Here is an 18,517-nt window from a genome sequence, read left to right as displayed (position 1 = left end):
ATTACATTCAGGTAAACCGTCAATTCTTTTAAGCTATTGCATAGTTTTTATCGCGGGCTTTGAACACGGCGACCGAATCAAGAAATTCCGTAACGAAAATAAAACCTAACATACTCCACTCCACCTACCATGTAGCTCGTGTTCAACACATTCACACGTTGCACTTGTGTAGTTTGTGAATAAGCGCGCGGCGTGATGTCACGTCGCACTGCATGCGAATCATGAAAAGTCTGCCCATCTCGCGCGGTCTTGTTTATGAGTGTGAAGGGGACAGTTATTGTTTTGCTTTTGCTAATGTTTATAAATATAGCGTGGTCTTATTTTATTTTATTTTTTTAATATTAAATTATTATTGTCTAATTATAATTGCGTAAGTTGATAAAAAATGCTATGTTATAGCTTTACCGCGGCAGTCCCCGAGTGCCACACGTGTTTTTTTTCCCCTACCTATGCTGCATACTATGCTGGTAGCGTCGAGGGGCTATACCAGCTTCACCTAACGTGTAGACGATCTCACGGGATTCAATCTAGCGAATATGATATCTATTTATTGGATGAATTAACTTCCAATATAACTTCGTATTTTCTTTCAAATTATCTTAAAGGTAAACTGGCACCAAGGTTTTGATAATTTATCAAGTAAAATTTTTGATCGAAGGCAGTAATAGAAACAACAGACTATGCCTCCTTGGAATCGTTAAATCAAAGATTTGACCCTATAGTCGTAACCTTCTTTGCCTTACCAATTGGATGAACTTGAAATTAGAAGAAAATGTCTTTGAGTCGTCGTTTCGTTGATTTCAATAGATTGATTTGTAAACTGTTTTGTTTTGTGGGTTTAATAGCACATAATTTATTTGATCTTTAATTGGAAACTTGACAAACCATGATATTTTTTACTAATTCAATGCATATTGTGTTTGAAGAGTACCGTACTTCAGCTAAGCCTTTGTGAATACCCGAAGCTCTAGTAGTGAGATTTTCCTACATAATTATGGTTATCTGACATTACACCGTGCATCCTCAATTATGGCAGACCCAGGTTATTATCATAGTGATTATATTCGACACCCAGTTCTTCACGAACTCGGTGTCAAGTACGGAATCAAGACTGAGTGTATTCCAGAAATAGCATTGCCGTCGAAATTAGAGGAGCTCAAAGATGTCATACGTAGAGAAATACGAAAAGAACTTAAAATAAAGGAAGGTGCCGAGAAACTTCGTGAGGTAGCTACAGATCGGAGATCCCTATCGGATGTCGCCAATATTGTTAAGAAAGCTAACATCAAACTTAATGAACTCAAATCTGATCTGCAGGAGCTAGAATCGCAGCTCCTATTATCTCGTGGACAATCAACACCAACATCACCAGAAGATCTGTCTTATGACGAAGAAATCATTTTAGCATCTGAAGCAGCACAACAACAAAGACAGCTTGGAGAAGCAACTACAGATCGCAAACTTGCATCACTTGAGAAACAGCTAAACATTGAATTGAAGGTAAAACAAGGTGCTGAAAATATGATACAGAGCATTAGCAACAGCAACCAGTCTAGAGACAAAAAGCTGCTTGCGGAAGCACATCAAATGTTGGCTGATTCAAAAGTCAAAATTGAATATTTAAAATTACGCATTTCAAAACTGACCAAACAGCAAAAAGGTGATACTGCTGGAGCAAATGGTGATGGTAGGAATTCTGATATGAGTGGTGTTGATGCATTACTTGATGAACGAATTGCAGAGCTCAGAAATCGTCTCAGAATTGAAGCAGCTGTTGTAGAAGGCTCTAAAAATGCCATTAGACTGTTACAGAGTGACAAAAAATTGACTGACAAAAAAGCTTTGCAAGAAGCTCAGACTCAACTCTTAGAATCAACACAAAAACTAGACTTGCTCCGTAGGTCGTTGGATATGCGTAGGCAGGAACTACCTGCTGAAAGTGCAGCTTTTGTAGAGTTGGGTCATGAATTACGCAGTACTGCCTCAAGTCCAGGCTATGTGAGCTTGTCTGGAGGAAGTGGATCAAGAACTCAATTTCTGTCACCTGCACCTTTGATTAGCCCTTGTGTACAAGTCACTGGTACACTCGAAGTGAGATTGATGGGTTGTCAAGATCTTCTTGATGATGTCCCAGGTCGCAGTCGTCGTGATCCATTAGCCAGCCCATCAGATCTGAAGTCCTTTGTTAAAGGAGTAACCATACGCAATTCAATGAAATATACTTACAGTATAAAAGAAGACACCAGCAATGAAATAATGGCAGTCTTAAAGCTGGACAATCACAATGTTGCTCAGACAAGTTGGAGACCTTGCTCTCAACAAGCTTGGGATCAAAGGTGAGTTCAACATTTAAATAGTAATAAAAGCACATAAACGATTCATTTGTCTTGGTTTTTAAGTATAATGTCAAAAGAACTCTAATTTGAAATTTGAATATTGCTTAAATACATCATAATACCTATAATAATTTAAAATAATTTAATGATGTCCATCAATGCAAATAATAATTAAACAAAAAATTATATATTGAAACAATTTATTTTAATAACAAAATTATTCTATATATAATGTAATTATGCTCTTCCTAAATGTTCTTATTTTGTATTTCACTTGCATACTTATTATATAACCTTTAATTACATTTATCTTTCAAACTTGCTACCTTGAATTATAATCTTTTGGGTGCTTTGCTATTACTCATTATCTTATCAAGAGCAATACTTAGGCATATTTGTGCTATGACTAAAATTTCTATGAAATCATAAATGTTAACAGTTAAAATAGAATTTCATTATTTTTGCGTTCCCTACCAACAAATCTTTTTTTGTATTATGATTCTTCAAAAAATTATCCAAAAACTTTCATGTTTTTAAGAAAATCTGCAAGATGATAAATCAGTACATGAAAAATCCTTATATTTCAAGTTTTGTTGATGATAGCTAATACATTGTTTTAGCACTTATGAATTTTATGAAAATTTTCAGATTCACTATCAAATTAGACAAGTCAAGAGAGTTGGAAATTGGAATACATTGGAAAGACTGGCGTGGTTTATGTGCTATCAAGTTTTTGAGATTAGAAGAATTTATTGATGATATACGCCATGGAATGGCTCTAGAACTTGAACCACAGGGACTTCTTTTTGCTGAAATAAAGTTTCTTAATCCTATTATATCTCGTAAACCTAAACTTCAACGCCAGAGAAAAATTTTCAAACAACAAGGAAAAAATATTCCAAGACCATCTTATGGCGATATGCATATTCCTGCTGTTGTTTTAGGAAGGTTACTCAAGAGATCTTCTCCATCCATTCAAAATATTCAAAATGCTCATATAACTACATCACAACAACACAGTTTCGAATCTGCCACGTTTGATAATAGAGAAATTGAAAATCCTAATGTTACACTTGGGGGTATGGCTGGAGTAAGGCCCTTAGGATTACCTTCAACACCAACTCCACAACTTCCATCAGTGCCACCCCCAAAACCTACTTTGCCTCTTCAACCTCCTCCTAATGTCTCTACACTCAGAATGGAAAAGGAGCTCCAAGAAGCCTTTGCATTTTTAGAAGATTCTTACACCAGAGACCATTATGTTTCAAAGGAACCACAAACTCCATCATGTGATACTCCTTTGGTTGAGTATCCTCCGTCTCCCTCTCCCAAGCTGGTGCTTGAATACCCAAGTAATGAAGACCAGATTGTTGAAGTAACAAGTAACATCCGTTTGTCATCCTCAAGATCATCATCAGTAATAGAAACAATAGGAAAAGAACAAGATTCCAGAAGGCAATCTGGCGAAATGTCTATGGAAAGTTTCAGGCTGTTGAGTGTCCTTGGAAGAGGACATTTTGGAAAAGTTATCTTATCACAGTACAAACCTACTAATGAATATTTTGCAATTAAAGCTTTAAAGAAAGGTGATATAATAGCAAGAGATGAGGTTGATTCTTTGTTATCTGAAAAAAGAATATTTGAAGTAGCTAATGCAATTAGACATCCATTTTTGGTCAATCTTTTTGCTTGTTTCCAAACAGAACAACATGTCTGCTTTGTTATGGAATATGCAGCTGGAGGTGATCTCATGATGCACATTCATGCTGATGTGTTCACTGAACCGAGGGCAGTATTTTATGCAGCCTGTGTAGTGTTAGGTCTGCAGTATTTACATGAAAATAATATCATATATAGAGATTTAAAATTAGACAATTTATTATTAGATACTGAGGGTTATGTAAAGATTGCTGATTTTGGCCTTTGTAAAGAAGGAATGGGATGGGGCGATCGAACTGGAACCTTCTGTGGAACACCCGAATTTTTGGCTCCTGAAGTATTGACAGAAACATCTTACACTCGTGCTGTTGATTGGTGGGGCCTAGGGGTATTGATTTTTGAAATGTTAGTGGGAGAATCGCCATTCCCAGGTGAAGACGAAGGTGAAGTCTTTGATTCAATCGTTAATGATGAAGTGCGTTACCCGAGAACTTTATCTTTAGAAGCTATTGCATTGATGCGTCGTTTGTTAAGGAAAAACCCAGAAAGACGATTGGGTTCTTCTGAAAGAGATGCTGAAGATGTGAAGAAGCAGGCTTTCTTCCGCAATGTTGATTGGGAGCAATTGTTATTGCGTAAAGTGAAACCACCATTTGTGCCAACAATAAAACACTTGGAAGATGTTAGCAATTTTGACAGTGAGTTTACCTCTGAAGCAGCTGTGCTTACACCGCCTAAGGAACCCAGACCACTGTCATCCACAGATCATAAAATGTTTGAAGATTTTACATATATGGCAGACTGGTGCTAGGTCAGACTGTGAGAAATAAAACAAATGGTATATTTATTATACCATAAAATGCTAACTACACAACAATAAACCCCCGATTGCCTTAAGAGTGTGACTTTTCTGTATTTTGATAATAATAATAATGTTATAAAATATCTAACAGGTTGTCTTGTTAACTTATATTTAATGCAGTTTAAATGCAAAATTTTATAATAAATTATATAATTAAGTTTTAAATAGTGCTAATGTTTATTTTTTTAAAACATAGTGTTATAGATTTATATATTGTGTAGTTATGAACTTAACTTTAAAAGACTAATATGTGAAGGCGTGTCAAATCATATTACGTTTTCAGTCAATTGTTTACTTATTCACTGAAATAAAGGCATAAACACAAACAATTTTTTTACTTAATTACGTTTTTAATAGAACAAATGCATTTTAATGTTGTTTCCATTACGTTTGGTATGTGAGCATATCTGGAATTGTTAAGGTACAGATTGTTATTTTATAGTAATTACAAAACAATGAAACAGAAAATGTACAAAGAACATTATTAGTCTCCGAGTTTCATTCACAATTCACTCACAATTACAATAATTAATATTCGCTCTCCTTTCATAATAAACTAGAGAATAGCACACACTTTTGTATGGACATATAGGACCAATGGGTCACTTTAATTGCCTGGTACAACCTGTTGCTAAATACACTAATAAACTATAGACTCAAAAATACATTTTACTCCCTATTTCCTAAATTTATGCAATTGAGTATTTCCTACCATAAAATTCAGACAACACAAGTTACTTACTAACTATTAAATTATTGCATTATCAACCTTAATCTTGTAAGATCCTTTTGTTACAATACCAATAATTATTTAAGACTGTTTATTCTTTTCACAATATGTACACATCACACAGAGTTATGATCACAAAAAAATAAACAAAAGTAAAATCAGAGCTCACATTCGTGAGCCTTTTTGCTGCAACACTTTTGCACGATCTGTTGACTCAATGTCATTACTGTTGAGTGTACTACCACATTCACGACTAACCACACAAAGGAACTCTGCATGTTCATCATTGCCATAGTTATACTGTGAACCAATATTGATTAGTTGTTCAAATTTCCAACCATCTGACATTGTGGAAACCATCTGTGTCAGCTCCTCTTCATGAAACTGCAGAACTCTGTATACATGTTTCTTGGAATCTTTCAAAGGTCTTCTCTCTCTGAGACATATTCTCTCTTTAACTAATCTTATAAGTTCCGTAATGTTGTAGAATTCTGCTTCTTCGAGAACCCCTTCTTCAGCAATATCATTGTTAATCACCAATTTACCGTGGCGAAGATAATTGAGGACAGGTGAAAAATATGTCGGGTCTCTATCTATTAAATAAGCGCCAGTCTCATCCTGAAACAATGTTAAGAATATATTAACAAACATAAAAGGGAACATTAATTTGCATACAAAAAGACAATATGAAATCGAACAAACCCTGTCTGATATCAAGTCACTATCCTCTTGAACTAATCGATACAAAAATGAATTAGGATCCCTACATAGAGTTGTTTTTGTAGTTAAAAAATATGTTCCACCAACGTTAAGTTTGACCCATTGTTTGCTACTCCGCCTTTCATTATTAAATTTTTGTATATTTTCTTCCATAAAATCACTACAGTCAATATGCTCCGCCATCGCGTACCAAAGACAACCCGTGCACCGTTCGTATCGTAGACAGTAGTTTTGTCATGCTTGTCATTGTCTTGAGAGCTTTTTGGCGGCGACTCGATGGATACATTTATTAAATAATATATTTGGTTAATTTGTGTTTTTTGGCTTAAAGCCAAATAGCTTTCTATAAATGTGGCTTCGTAGCAGCAAAGTATTACGAAAGTGCACAAGCGAGAGAGAGGGAGAGAGAGAGAAATAGGCCTAGTCATGGTTTCTCGACTTTTTACAAAGTCTAAAGATGCTGGGTGTACACGTATAAAGCGTTACCAATTTTTCTAAAGAAAACATACTAACGCTTGTTCACGAAGGCTTTCATCGCTTTAATTAAATCCAAAAACTTGTGCTAGGATATTGTGAACCCGCATGGTAGCACCACCATCTTTGCTTATTTCTGTCGCTATTTCTTAAATAGGTATCGTCATGCGAGAGAAAGTTAGGTTCTTGTGAAGGTATGTGTCACTTCTATCAAAGGTTTTTTTTGTCAGTTGAGTTTTTTTTTTCAGATAAAAAATTTATATATGTTATCATTGAAAAGTCTGTCTAAGACTTTTTTATAAATTTCCATTATTTAATCAACTACAATCTCTTTATATATTTTTTTCAGTTATTGTGTAAAAAATTCAATCGTACAAACATTGCAAAAGACTATCAACTTTGTTTCGTTTGCCTGTACCAATTGAGTAGACAAAACAAAGAAAAAATATGCTACTTACTACTTTGTGCTATTGTCAAAATTTGTAGAAATTGGTCAAACAAATTCTTAGTTTTTGTTTAGTTAACAAGATTTTAACTTTATTAATAAATAAAGTTATGAAATCAAGTGGCATGCGGTACTAAATACCTTTAAAAAGCGATTCTAATTAAAGTCAGCCCATTCAAAATGAGTGGTAATATGGAAAGTGATAGATCTGTTACAACTGGCAAGATGTACCCAATAGATTTGGCGCCTCAAAAAATCACTATAGTTAAAAATGTAACTAATAATGAGGTTAAAATGGCGCATTTAATAAGTGGACAAACCAAAACTTCGGGTTCTAACCCCATACTGGGTCACTCCAACGCTAGTTCGACAGTGATGCGACCTGGCTTGGCGCAGATTATTGCGCCGAATGTTGTCTCCCAGGTAAATGTATAACATTATAAGAAATAAAATTTCATAAATAACTCCTACATTAAATTTCCAAGCTATACACACCTTCAATGTGGATGTATTTTCAGTGACTCCAAAATCAACCGGAAAAATTTAAAACGATTTTATTTCCAGTTTCTATTGTTTTAAATGTAATGGCTTTTGTGGGTAGGAAATTAAAAAATAACTGAATGGAATCCATTCTACAACTTGCGAAAAATAAATCGTCTCTTCATATTTAGAACTATAGTATCCTGTCACTAATACGCCATTCAGTGTTAAAGGCGGACTCAACTTGACCGTATTTTTGACCGTAGTACAATTATGCTATAAATTTCAATTATCAGTTTATCAATCTGTCATAAATCCTTGCTCTTCTCGTGTATACAGTTTTGTAGTTATATTTTTAAGTTGTCTAGATTTAGTCTTGTAATTTTTTTATATAATGCAAAACTTGGCCAACTACAGACAATTAGAAGATTGGTAGCAAACCAAAGAAAGAATTACATAATTTAAAAAAAACAGTATTCTTAACAGTATTTGTTATGTGTGAAACTAAAATTAGCCAATGCATACATAAAATTATTACTGAGAAATGCTAAAACAAATTGTATTAGTATTATATTAATTGGGAAGATAAAGCAAAGAATAAAGTGGAATCATCTTAGGAATTATCTAGTAACTATTTATGTTCACACATTATTAAGTGAAAGTGATTAAGTGAAAACACATTTTACTGCAGCACGAAAATATATTTTAATTTTATACTTTATTATTGCAATCATCATTTAACTTTAAATGATGCTTTTAAATGTATATATCACTTTTACCATAAAGCATGCCATAAGCCTGCATGCCATGTTTTATCTACTGCAAATCACAAATCTCATTAAAAACTTATATTTATTTACACTCACAGCCTGCACCAAGTACCAATGTAGCTACTTTAGCTGGTAGACATAATATTGCTGCTATTCAATTTAATACCAATATGATTGGAAGTTAATTATATGGGAGTGCAGGTTATGCTACTCGTTTAAGCAGAATGTGTTCCTACCTATTTATCACCTGATGGGTGGTGGGTTTCTCAGCTCTTTGTGAAACAAAAAAAAATATTTTTTTGAGCAAACAGTACATTGTTTAAAACTTTCAGCCTCACATGATATTAAGCGGATCACCAATATTGCAGGGAACTCAGATTGTCAGCCAAGGGTCCCAAATATTAGGACAAAACTCACAAATTATATCCCAATCACAACTGATCACACCAAGCGGTCAAATTATAAGTCCCGCTACACAAATCATAAGTCAAGGAACTCAGTTGTCAGCTCCTGCATCAACATCTAACAACGCCAGTGTGCAGAATACCATACAAACCAATGTTGCATCATCAGTGAGTGGTGCACAGGTACTGAATGTAGGACAGCTTGTCACAGGTGCCGGAAATGTAGTGGTAAACTCATCAGTGAGGACATTACCTCCTACAGTCAGAGTTATACCACCATCAACCCATCATAATACAAGACCAGGTAAAAATGTGAAATATTCTTGTAGTAATTCCAAAATCTAGAATATTCTAAAACAAACCAAAAATACTAAGTAAACCATGAAAACTTCTGTTCTCAGCTGTTCAATTGTCAAGTGTGAGTAATTCAGGAGGGGTTCTTGTGACCAAAACTGTGAGTACAACAAGTCATGTGCCACGCGGACTCGCTGCTGGAGCATCCCTTGCAGTGAGACCTGTGGCACCGCCTGTCTCTCAATCTTCCGGATTAGGTATGTTAAATCATACTAATTTTTCCAAATATAATGTCTGATACAACAGAATTAATGAAAAGATTTTTCTTTAAAAATATGAAAACCATTAAGAATTTTCTTAAATGAAACAGTAACATTAATGTTTATGTGCAGTGAATTCGGGCAGCACATGGTCAAACACCAATCGCACTGCCCGCAGTGCATTGGTGTATGCAACAAGACCATCAACTCCTGCTCCTGCTTCTCTATCCACAATACTCACAATACCAACCACTTCAACACTCAATTGTAAGTTTTAGTCAAAGACACCAATAATTACATTAATAAAGCTATTTGTTTGATATAAATTTATTACAATAATTTATTAATTAATATTCATCATAATGTTACAGCAAGTGGTGTAATATCAAGCACAGTTCGTGGACTAAGTCCTAGGCTGCCAACAGCTTCCCCTACTTCTGCAGGACCGCCACCTCGACCTCTACCACTGCTGCAGCGAAATTACCAACCAGCAAAAGTGAGTTTTCTAATAATAAGAAAATTCAGAAAGAAAGTCCAATGTATCGTGTTGGTAAGCTAAACCTTGTATGTGGTTCAGCGATGCTATTTTTGTTGTTTTCAGTTCACTGCATTGTTAAAAGAGCCAGTAATTGTTCTGTATTACATGACTGCCCACTCCTCAAACTGGAATTTGCAACTTCTTAATGTTAAAAATAGGTAGGATGGTGCTTACCCATGCTGGTTCGGAAACAATACATCCTACCATCATTAATGAGCGCTTCAGTGATGATAGATAAATAATAAACTCCATCTTCAACTAGCATTATATGCTGTGGAATACCCAAGTGTGCCCACCATTCTGTATAAAAAGTACATGCTTGAGTATTGTATACAGCCCTACAGAGTCTTATGATGAGATAATTTTATAACATTTAAAACATGCTAGATGGGAGTTAGACATTAAGCAAATGAAGAATATCTCTGTGTTGAAATGGGAAAGTGTTTTAAAGAAAGTATCGAAGGTTATGAGAGGCTTCAATCCGCCATAGCCATTATCTGCAACATTGAATGCTTTTTAGTTGTTTTCTTTTTTCTAAAGCATATCTGAGTCGTCTATTATCAAAGCCGGCAATGTGACTTTTGGACAATTATTGGTAAATCAGAAAAACGAATTATTGACTTTGTATTCCATTGGCAGTCACAAAACTCTTCTGAACGACATCTTAGATAAATAACAGGTTAAGTATTAACCTTTATTTAATGCAGGTTTTGAACCGAATTCTTTGAAGGAGACGATTATATTCAAATAAATCTGTACTGACATATCAATAACATTTTTTTGTCCAAATGCACAGATTGCCACCTTTGATAATAGACGACTCATCTATAAAATTGTAAACTTTACTATATCTAGTATAAACCAAATAACAGACACAAGTATTGACATTAGTCATATTAAAAACTAGCTGTACCCATCCACTTCGCTGGGCATTTAAAATTAACATTATTATTTCTCACCCCCACAAAGATTCTCATCATTAATGCCCCCGCAACTGGTGTATGGAGTCCAACACTCATATAAATATTAGCCTATCCATTAAGTACACGTATTTTCTACATGAATACCAAGTTTCAAGTCAATCGGATGCACGGTTCAGTAGTTATAATGGAACATCCGTAAAAACCATTGTAGATTTATATATTCGTATAGATGTAATGCAAATTGCAAATTGTTTTTGTTGAAGGTGGTAGGTGTGGCGAGTGTAGGCGTTCGCGGTGTAGTGGGTAACAGTGCGCCCACACAGCTGTACTACGAAGTGCCCCGCGCCCCTCACCCCGCGCACTCCCCCGCGCCAGCCGCCAACCTCACGCACCCGCCAGTTGCCGCTACTATCGCCTCTACCGGACTCGGTCTTACGACTAATTCCGCGGGACTCGGACACGCCGGCGTCACTTCGACGGGCTTAGGACACGGCGGCAGTGCTCCCGCTTCGGCTGGATTAAGTCACGCGGCTTCCGCGGGACTGGGTCACGTCGCAACCGCGGCTACGGGACTGGGACACGGCGGCCTCACAGGCCTCTCGCTCGCGGCGAACGTGGCCAGCGCTCCTATGGGCGGACTCGCGCACGCGCTCACTGCGCACGTACATCGGCCGCTCACACCTTACGCGCAATCCCACACACATCCGTCAGGTATATACGGACACGAGACAAAATAATTTTTATACTGACATAAAAAAAAAAGATATCGTCTTCTCGCACTAAAACTGTATAATCTCAAAACTTACTATATTTTACAGGAGAGTGTTTTAAAGGCTTAACATAATATGATATTTTTAATATTAATCATCATTGCAACAATTATTTTTTAGTCTTTACCAGTTACATTATATGTCTTTTAAATTAAGATAAAATTATGTATTTATTTTGTTAATACAGTCAAAACCGTTTACTGCGACATCGTTTAATACAACATGCCGGTTATAATAACCAAGAACAAAGGTCCCGGCTGAATGCCATATGACCGCCTTGTTAAAAATATTGCTTTCTACGACATTGGTAATAACGACATACCTCATAAAACGACCACATTTAACTAATATTTCGGAGAATTAGATCTGTTAGAACGACCGGCTAAGCTGTATTGTAAACAATTTGAATAGGTATCCACATTTATCTTCAATGGCTTTTAAAATCAGGAAAGAAAACAATAGGATTTAGTTTAGTGTAGGGTCTTTTCTAATTCTTCGAAACAAAACACGTGCATGCGGTAGTCAAAGCCCGCTTCTTCATATCTCTTAGTTAGTTTGTTACTTATCTATGCACAAGACGCACCAAAATTTTGTGGAGTTATTCGTGAAACTTTCAAAATGTCGCAAAGAAAAAGAAAACAAATTAATATTGAAGAAAAATCGCGTATTATGTAAATATATTTTTCCAATAATTCCCTATCGATTTGTTTGTACTTGCACGATACACATTAAACATTACCGGTTGTTACGACTATCGGTTTTTACGACTGAATATGAGCAGTCCCTTCGATGTCGTTATAACAGATTTTGACTGTAGTAGTCAAACTATAGGTAAACTAAACAAAAAAAAAACTAAAACTAAACTACGCTCTTTTGACAGTATTTATGAAAAAAATACTGGTGATGCCAAATGATTCCGCATATTAACTCAATTTCGAATATTTTTGGAAATTGTACACTTTTAATGCGAAAAGACGATATTATATAACTAAAATGTAAAAACATTTACTCAACATCTTGTTTACAAACAGTGAACCAGGTGAACTCTTCATCGGCATTACCAGAAACCAGGCGGTCTCCGGCCCTTTTGTCCTCGAATTCTACAACTTCCATTACAGCGCAACCGAGGCCCTCGATACTCAGAAAAAGGGATCTCGAGAGGTACATACATCGATTTACGTGATTAACAATTTTATACGTACTTTTCCAATTACAGAGCATAACTGGCGGTAGGACCTCTTAAGAGTCCGCGCGGGTAGGTACCACCACCCCGCTAGATAATCAATAATGCGCTCTAGTACTGTAATTGGAAAACTACCATAAAATATCGGGTTCTGACTTTTTATCATTGTTTACAGTTCGCCAATAAAACCCATAAGCATAGTACAAACAAGTGCTTACAATACTGGCACAGGCTGGGAAGACGTGCCAGCTGGAGGTGGAGGTTCAGGCTCGACCACAATCTCGGCCTCCTCGTCTCCACACCCGGACGACGAACCGGAGCCCCCGCCTATAGATAGTGACCTCTCTCCTAGAAAGAAACCAAGGAAACAGACGTAAGCTATACTTTGTACTCATTTAGTCTCGAACAACATTTGTTATTATTAGAACACTAGCGGCCTGCTCCGGCTCCGCTTGGGTCTTTAACAAAAATTTCAACGATATTTGACGTTGTTTTATTTTTTTTAATAAAAGAACAGTTGTTGCGGCATAACTACAATAGTTAGATGTATGCTGTCGCAACACTTTTTGTCAATAATAATGTGTTATACAAAGTCGTAGTATATTATTTTATTCTATCAACAATAGTTTTCGCAGGGCACGCGATCTAAAGAATATGATAGGAAATTATTTTACACCTTGGGTTACATTATTGGAGTAAGGAACCCTAATTTATTTCAAAAAAGATTATAGCCAATGTTACTCGGGAATAGTGTAGCTTCCAAATAGTGAAAGAATTTTTCAAATCGGTTCAGTAGTTTCGGATCCTATTTAATACAAACAAACAGACAAATCTTTCCTGTTTGTAATATTAAGTTCAGTACAAATATCACTATGAAGGACCAATACATAGTAGAAAATAAAATAGTCCAAAAGACATAGTGTGAAATTGAAACAATATCCTAAAATTCGAAAAAAAAACTGTATTCGCAGGTTGACTAATGACGTCAGACATTGTGACTATCAGAATGACGAGCAGCCATCGTCGCCACCTCAGATAACTATAAAAACACCAAAACGTGAGTATTTGCGTGAATAGAGACAGTATTATTACAGTGTAATAATTAGAGACCCGCACGGTTATACAGAAATCATGTTCACTTCTGTTAAGTACCATTGCAACAATACTATTGACGTTTGGTTTCGCCGCAAAACAATTCCTATTCGAAACCTAAGCTGCTAATTATAATAATTACTAATTATTAAACATGCGTACTTATTGTGTATACCTTATTTATGTGGGATCTAATATCAGTGTTTATAGACAATTAGAAAATATTTCAGGATTTATGTTTAAAAATAATGATATCAAAAAACATCGAATGAAACGAAAAACGACACGTTGGTCGCAGCAACTAATTATCATTATTTAAAAGGATATGTTGTTTATTTCGATTTAATTTACATAATATATTCTATATTGATCTTACTATAATATATAATCAATCTTTGTGCGGAAACAGATCATATTTTTACTATTATCTTTAATTTTTATTTACTGTACCCGTCCGCTTCGTTGGGCATTTAAAATTAACATTATTATTTCTCACCCCCACAAAGATTTTATTAACGCCCCCGCAACTGGTGTAGGGAGTCCAACACTCATATAAATATTAGCCTATCTATTAAGTACATGTATTTTCTACATGGATACCAAGTTTCAAATTAAATGGGATGCACGGTTCAGTAGTTATAACGGAACATCCGTAAAAACCACTGTAGATTTATATATTAGTATAGATAAAGCAATCTATCTTCTATCTATATATATAAAAATGAATTGCTGTTCGTTAGTCTCGCTAAAACTCGAGAGCGGCTGGACCGATTTGGCTAATTTTGGTCTTGAATTATTTGTTGAAGGCCAGAGAGGGTTTAAAAGGTAGATAAATATGAAAGTGCTCGGAATTAAATAAAAATAACAATTTTGTTTTTCCTTTGATGTGTCCCTCGTCGAACGGATTCCTTTTGTTTGTTTTAAGTTTATTTTATACAAAAGTATAAGTCTTTTATTAATCGATTGAGGCACTACGAAGTCTGCCGGGTCAGCTAGTCCTAATAAAAATTCAAAATGAGCTCTTGTACTCGCCCCTTAACCGTCCCTTTTATGCTATATTCAGTGACGTTTAAAAGAGATACAGAAATATAATAATTATTAAAAACCTATTCTTCAGTATGTGATCGTACATTGTAGTCCTATTAAATATCGGTGTATGTGTTACGGTAAATGTACACCCCTGGGAAATATACACTTTTACCGGTAAATGTGCACATTTGCCAAAAAGTTAGGTATAAAATATGTGAACTGAATATAATGTATAATTATGTACATTTCCCGGCAAACGTGTACTCTTGCCTTCACGTTTTGGTAAATGTATACTCTTACCTTCATGTTTTAAGAAAAGTTGGAATACAAATAAATTAATAATGTTGTTGCAAAAAAATATTTATTTAAATAAACAATAATACAAAAGGCTTTAATAACGAAAATTATTTTAATTAAAAAATGTAAATGACAAACAAAACATACCTTTCTTTGCATATTATATAATATGTCGTAGGTTAGGTTAGGTTAGGATGTATGTAATGTAATTCATAATTTCTACGCCATGCTCACATTTACCAAAAGGACATGGTCATTGTGAATTCAATGTACGTTTCCCTTCTTTGAAATTGTAAATGTTAGTTGAATGCACATTACCCAAACGAGGAGGCAAATGTTAACATTTACCGGGAAATGTGTACATTTGCCAATGATTGATTGATGAACCAAATGATTCCGCATATTAACTCAATTTCGAATATTTTTGCAAATTTGTACACTTTTAATGCGAAAAGACGATATGTACAGGTCCGCAGCTGGGCTCTAGCTACGTGTGCGGGTGGCGCGGCACGGCGCTGCACTTCGTGCGACCCAGTGACGTCAAACGTCGGGAGCCGCGTCCGCGTGACATCACCGCCATCGCCGCACAGCGACACGTGCTCGCCACCGCGGACGGCTGGAAGCTACACCACCTCACCGCACAGATGGACGATCTCGTAAGACCAATAAATTGTCACAAAAATTGTTATTTCTGAACAGACTGGTTTCTTTTTTTTTACGTGACAACGTCTTATAATTCGATGGAGCAGGCTGCACGCACGAAAAAACATGACTCGGTACCTCGCTCTGAGGCGTTCCATTTAAGGCTTGAAGTGCAAGCGAGAGCGCGCAACGAGTGACAGTGAAGCACAATCGGCCTCCGCGTTCGGCAGCGTTCGACATCTGTCTCTCTCCTACTTGAGTGAGCGATGCATCCGCGTGGACGTTTTCGTCAAGTATGAAGTTCAGTGAAAAGTGAATGTGGTGTCAATTGTTTATAGCAACGATAATTGCGATAATTGAAAAATTCAACCATTCCATCAGTATTTTCTTATGACGTTACAGACAACCGATTTTTTTATTGCTTAGATCGGTGGACCGGTGGATCGGTGGAGACCATAGATATCTACGACGGATATGCGCCACTCACCTTGAGATATAAGTTCTAAGGTCTCAGTAAATGCCCCACCTTTCAAACCGAAACGCATTACTGCTTCACGGCAGAAATAGGCGGGGCGGTGGTACCTACCCGTGCGGACTCACAAGAGGTCCTACCACCAGTAATTACGCAAATTATAATTTTTACGGGTTTGATTTTCTATTGATCGATCTTCTATCCTCGACCCCTACCTTCCTGTCATCCGTTCGATTGATCATTCCTAACCTCATGATGGCGCCTTAATTAATAATGATAACACAATGTAAGCAAGCACTAATGCGTACCTTACCAATGCCCTTATTTCGCCTTGTTTGCTTCACAACATGCTTCCCAGTTTGCCGTCCGTGTGTTTAGCAATCGACACTTCTACCGTGTCTAAAAGTGGGCAGTCACATTGTGGTGTTTATGGGCTTCATTAACTCCAACTGGGTTAAAGGCCAAAGGTAACGCGTGAGGCTTTCTAACTTTATATCCTAACCACGTGGTGGTTTGGATCGTAGAAAACGCCATTAACAGAAACTTATAATTTTTTTTTTTTTATAAAACAAATATGTTTTAGCGGCTTGGCTCTACCCCTGGCATTGCTGAAGTCCATGGGCGACGGTAACCACTCACTATCAGGTGGGCCGTATGCTCGTCTACCTACAAGGGCAATAAAAAATAAATAAAATAGTATTAATAAATTTTATAATGTTTTTAATAATATTATATTGTAGAGGTTTTGTCTCCATAACTATTCAGATTGTTTTCTTTATAGGTATCATTGGAATCAGACGTGGGAGAACAGTTATCGGTACTACTACGAGGTTTAGAATCAGCACCAATGCGAGCTCTCAGTGCCTTACAGCCACACGAACATCCTCTCTTGGAATTGCTCAAAGTAAACATACATATTATACATATATTTTCATATCCAATTTACTGGAACACAATATTTATTGCTACATCTTTTCAGGGTAACATACAAAGGAGTAAAATCGTATGTGAAGGTATCCAGGAAGCGAGAGCCGATATACTGCGAGTTTTTACACACCGGAAATTTGTATCAGAAATTCTAACTCGACAAGCTGACAAAAGATGTTTTAGAAAGCATAGATCCCAATCATAGCGATAAAACTAATGAATTACATTCTTTATTCTTGAAAAGACTGCGAGTGAGTGATCCAATGCAATTAAAACATGTTGTCTTTCCTTTATTTTAACTCTTGAAGTATTAGAATACATTTTTACATGGTACTAGGTAATTTACTAAAGCCGGGTTGGGCTGTTTGTGAATTATAGTGTCAGTCAATACATTGATATTTGTTGAGAATTTTATAGATTGTATAACAGGTTCTAATATTATTATAAGTTGTAAATATAGTTCTTGGTGTAAATTTTAACCGTGTTTATTATTTCGATTCAAAGGAAATTGTGTGCCTGTGACAATAATTGTCAATGACAAAATTAATAACAAAAACTAAATGTTGTTCTTTGTTTTAAGTTTAAAATACCTACCATATTTGATATCATATTTATCATGATTTGAAAAAATATGTAATTCCGCGCGGATAGGTACCACCACCCTGCCTATTTCTGCCGTGAAGCAGTAATGCGTTTCGGTTTGAAGGGTGGGGCAGCCGTTGTAACTATACTGAGACCCTTAGAACTTATATCTCAAGGTGGGTGGCCATTACCGTTGTAGATGTCTATGGGCTCCAGTAACCACTTAACACCAGGTGGGCTGTGTGCTCGTCCACCCATCTAAGCAATAAAAAAAAATATTGCAGTTTTTTTAGTATGAAACGGTACCCGCACTTTTTTATACTATAATTTAACAAAATAGAAACAAACATGCTTAATAACATAGTGAAGGAAAAAATAAGAGGATTCGTATTAACGAAAGTTCACTAGTGGGAGAGAAAAGTAAAGAATCTCGGCATTTCGGCATTCGGCAAAGAATTTAGGCATTTAGGAAACTAGTCTAATTAGTTACGACTTTTGGCGCCTTTGTTAGAACCTAATCCCGTGCAGTAACTATCATAAAGCAAGTTTATTCTCACTGAGATCGTCTTTCTGCTACTCTACCCTATGTATTATTCTATATCGAACCTATCGAACGATCGAATTAAAA

General features: G+C 36.0%; 3 protein-coding genes across 4 annotated transcripts; 2 read left to right on the top strand and 1 right to left on the bottom strand.

The window, feature by feature from the left end:
• Positions 1 to 776: 776 nt before the first annotated feature.
• On the top strand, positions 777 to 5,183 carry Pkn (serine/threonine-protein kinase N). Its single transcript, XM_028171169.2, has 2 exons — positions 777 to 2,336; positions 2,985 to 5,183. Exons 1-2 carry the CDS (start codon positions 1,030 to 1,032, stop codon positions 4,804 to 4,806), a joined length of 3,129 nt encoding a protein of 1,042 aa, XP_028026970.2. The 5' UTR covers positions 777 to 1,029; the 3' UTR covers positions 4,807 to 5,183.
• Positions 5,184 to 5,186: 3 nt separating this feature from the next.
• Positions 5,187 to 6,574, bottom strand: inc (BTB/POZ domain-containing protein inc). The gene is made up of 2 exons (XM_028171170.2): positions 6,290 to 6,574; positions 5,187 to 6,205 (listed from the first exon to the last, which is right to left on the bottom strand). Exons 1-2 carry the CDS (start codon positions 6,488 to 6,490, stop codon positions 5,753 to 5,755), a joined length of 654 nt encoding a protein of 217 aa, XP_028026971.1. The 5' UTR covers positions 6,491 to 6,574; the 3' UTR covers positions 5,187 to 5,752.
• A 642-nt stretch (positions 6,575 to 7,216) lies between these two features.
• On the top strand, positions 7,217 to 17,786 carry Sap130 (Sin3A-associated protein 130). 2 transcript variants are annotated; one of them, XM_028171305.2, is made up of 12 exons: positions 7,217 to 7,649; positions 8,809 to 9,184; positions 9,282 to 9,431; positions 9,567 to 9,701; positions 9,806 to 9,930; positions 11,159 to 11,606; positions 12,697 to 12,826; positions 13,024 to 13,221; positions 13,820 to 13,905; positions 15,735 to 15,922; positions 17,162 to 17,284; positions 17,360 to 17,786. In XM_028171305.2, exons 1-12 carry the CDS (start codon positions 7,407 to 7,409, stop codon positions 17,510 to 17,512), a joined length of 2,355 nt encoding a protein of 784 aa, XP_028027106.1. In that variant the 5' UTR covers positions 7,217 to 7,406; the 3' UTR covers positions 17,513 to 17,786. The 2 variants fall into 2 exon arrangements, with proteins under 2 accessions (XP_028027106.1, XP_028027107.1); XM_028171306.2 differs by having other exon boundaries at positions 7,246 to 7,649; positions 8,845 to 9,184.
• Positions 17,787 to 18,517: the final 731 nt, after the last annotated feature.

This window comes from Bombyx mandarina, chromosome 17 (genome assembly GCF_030267445.1).
Source record: "Bombyx mandarina strain Sakado chromosome 17, ASM3026744v2".
In the NCBI taxonomy this organism is placed as follows: Eukaryota; Metazoa; Arthropoda; class Insecta; order Lepidoptera; family Bombycidae; genus Bombyx; species Bombyx mandarina.
This window is presented reverse-complemented; position numbering and strand designations above follow the sequence as displayed.

Excerpts from the sequence above, each read along its gene's own strand:
- Pkn (XM_028171169.2), top strand. The coding sequence starts at position 1,030 with ATGGCAGACCCAGGTTATTATCATAGTGATTATATTCGACACCCAGTT. Across the intron at positions 2,337-2,984 it reads CAACAAGCTTGGGATCAAAG|ATTCACTATCAAATTAGACA; the intron begins GTGAGTTCAACA and ends GAAAATTTTCAG.
- inc (XM_028171170.2), bottom strand. The coding sequence starts at position 6,490 with ATGGCGGAGCATATTGACTGTAGTGATTTTATGGAAGAAAATATACAA. Across the intron at positions 6,206-6,289 it reads GTGACTTGATATCAGACAGG|GATGAGACTGGCGCTTATTT; the intron begins GTTTGTTCGATT and ends ACATTGTTTCAG.
- Sap130 (XM_028171305.2), top strand. The coding sequence starts at position 7,407 with ATGAGTGGTAATATGGAAAGTGATAGATCTGTTACAACTGGCAAGATG. Across the intron at positions 9,185-9,281 it reads CCATCATAATACAAGACCAG|CTGTTCAATTGTCAAGTGTG; the intron begins GTAAAAATGTGA and ends TTCTGTTCTCAG. Across the intron at positions 17,285-17,359 it reads CTCTCTTGGAATTGCTCAAA|GGTAACATACAAAGGAGTAA; the intron begins GTAAACATACAT and ends ACATCTTTTCAG.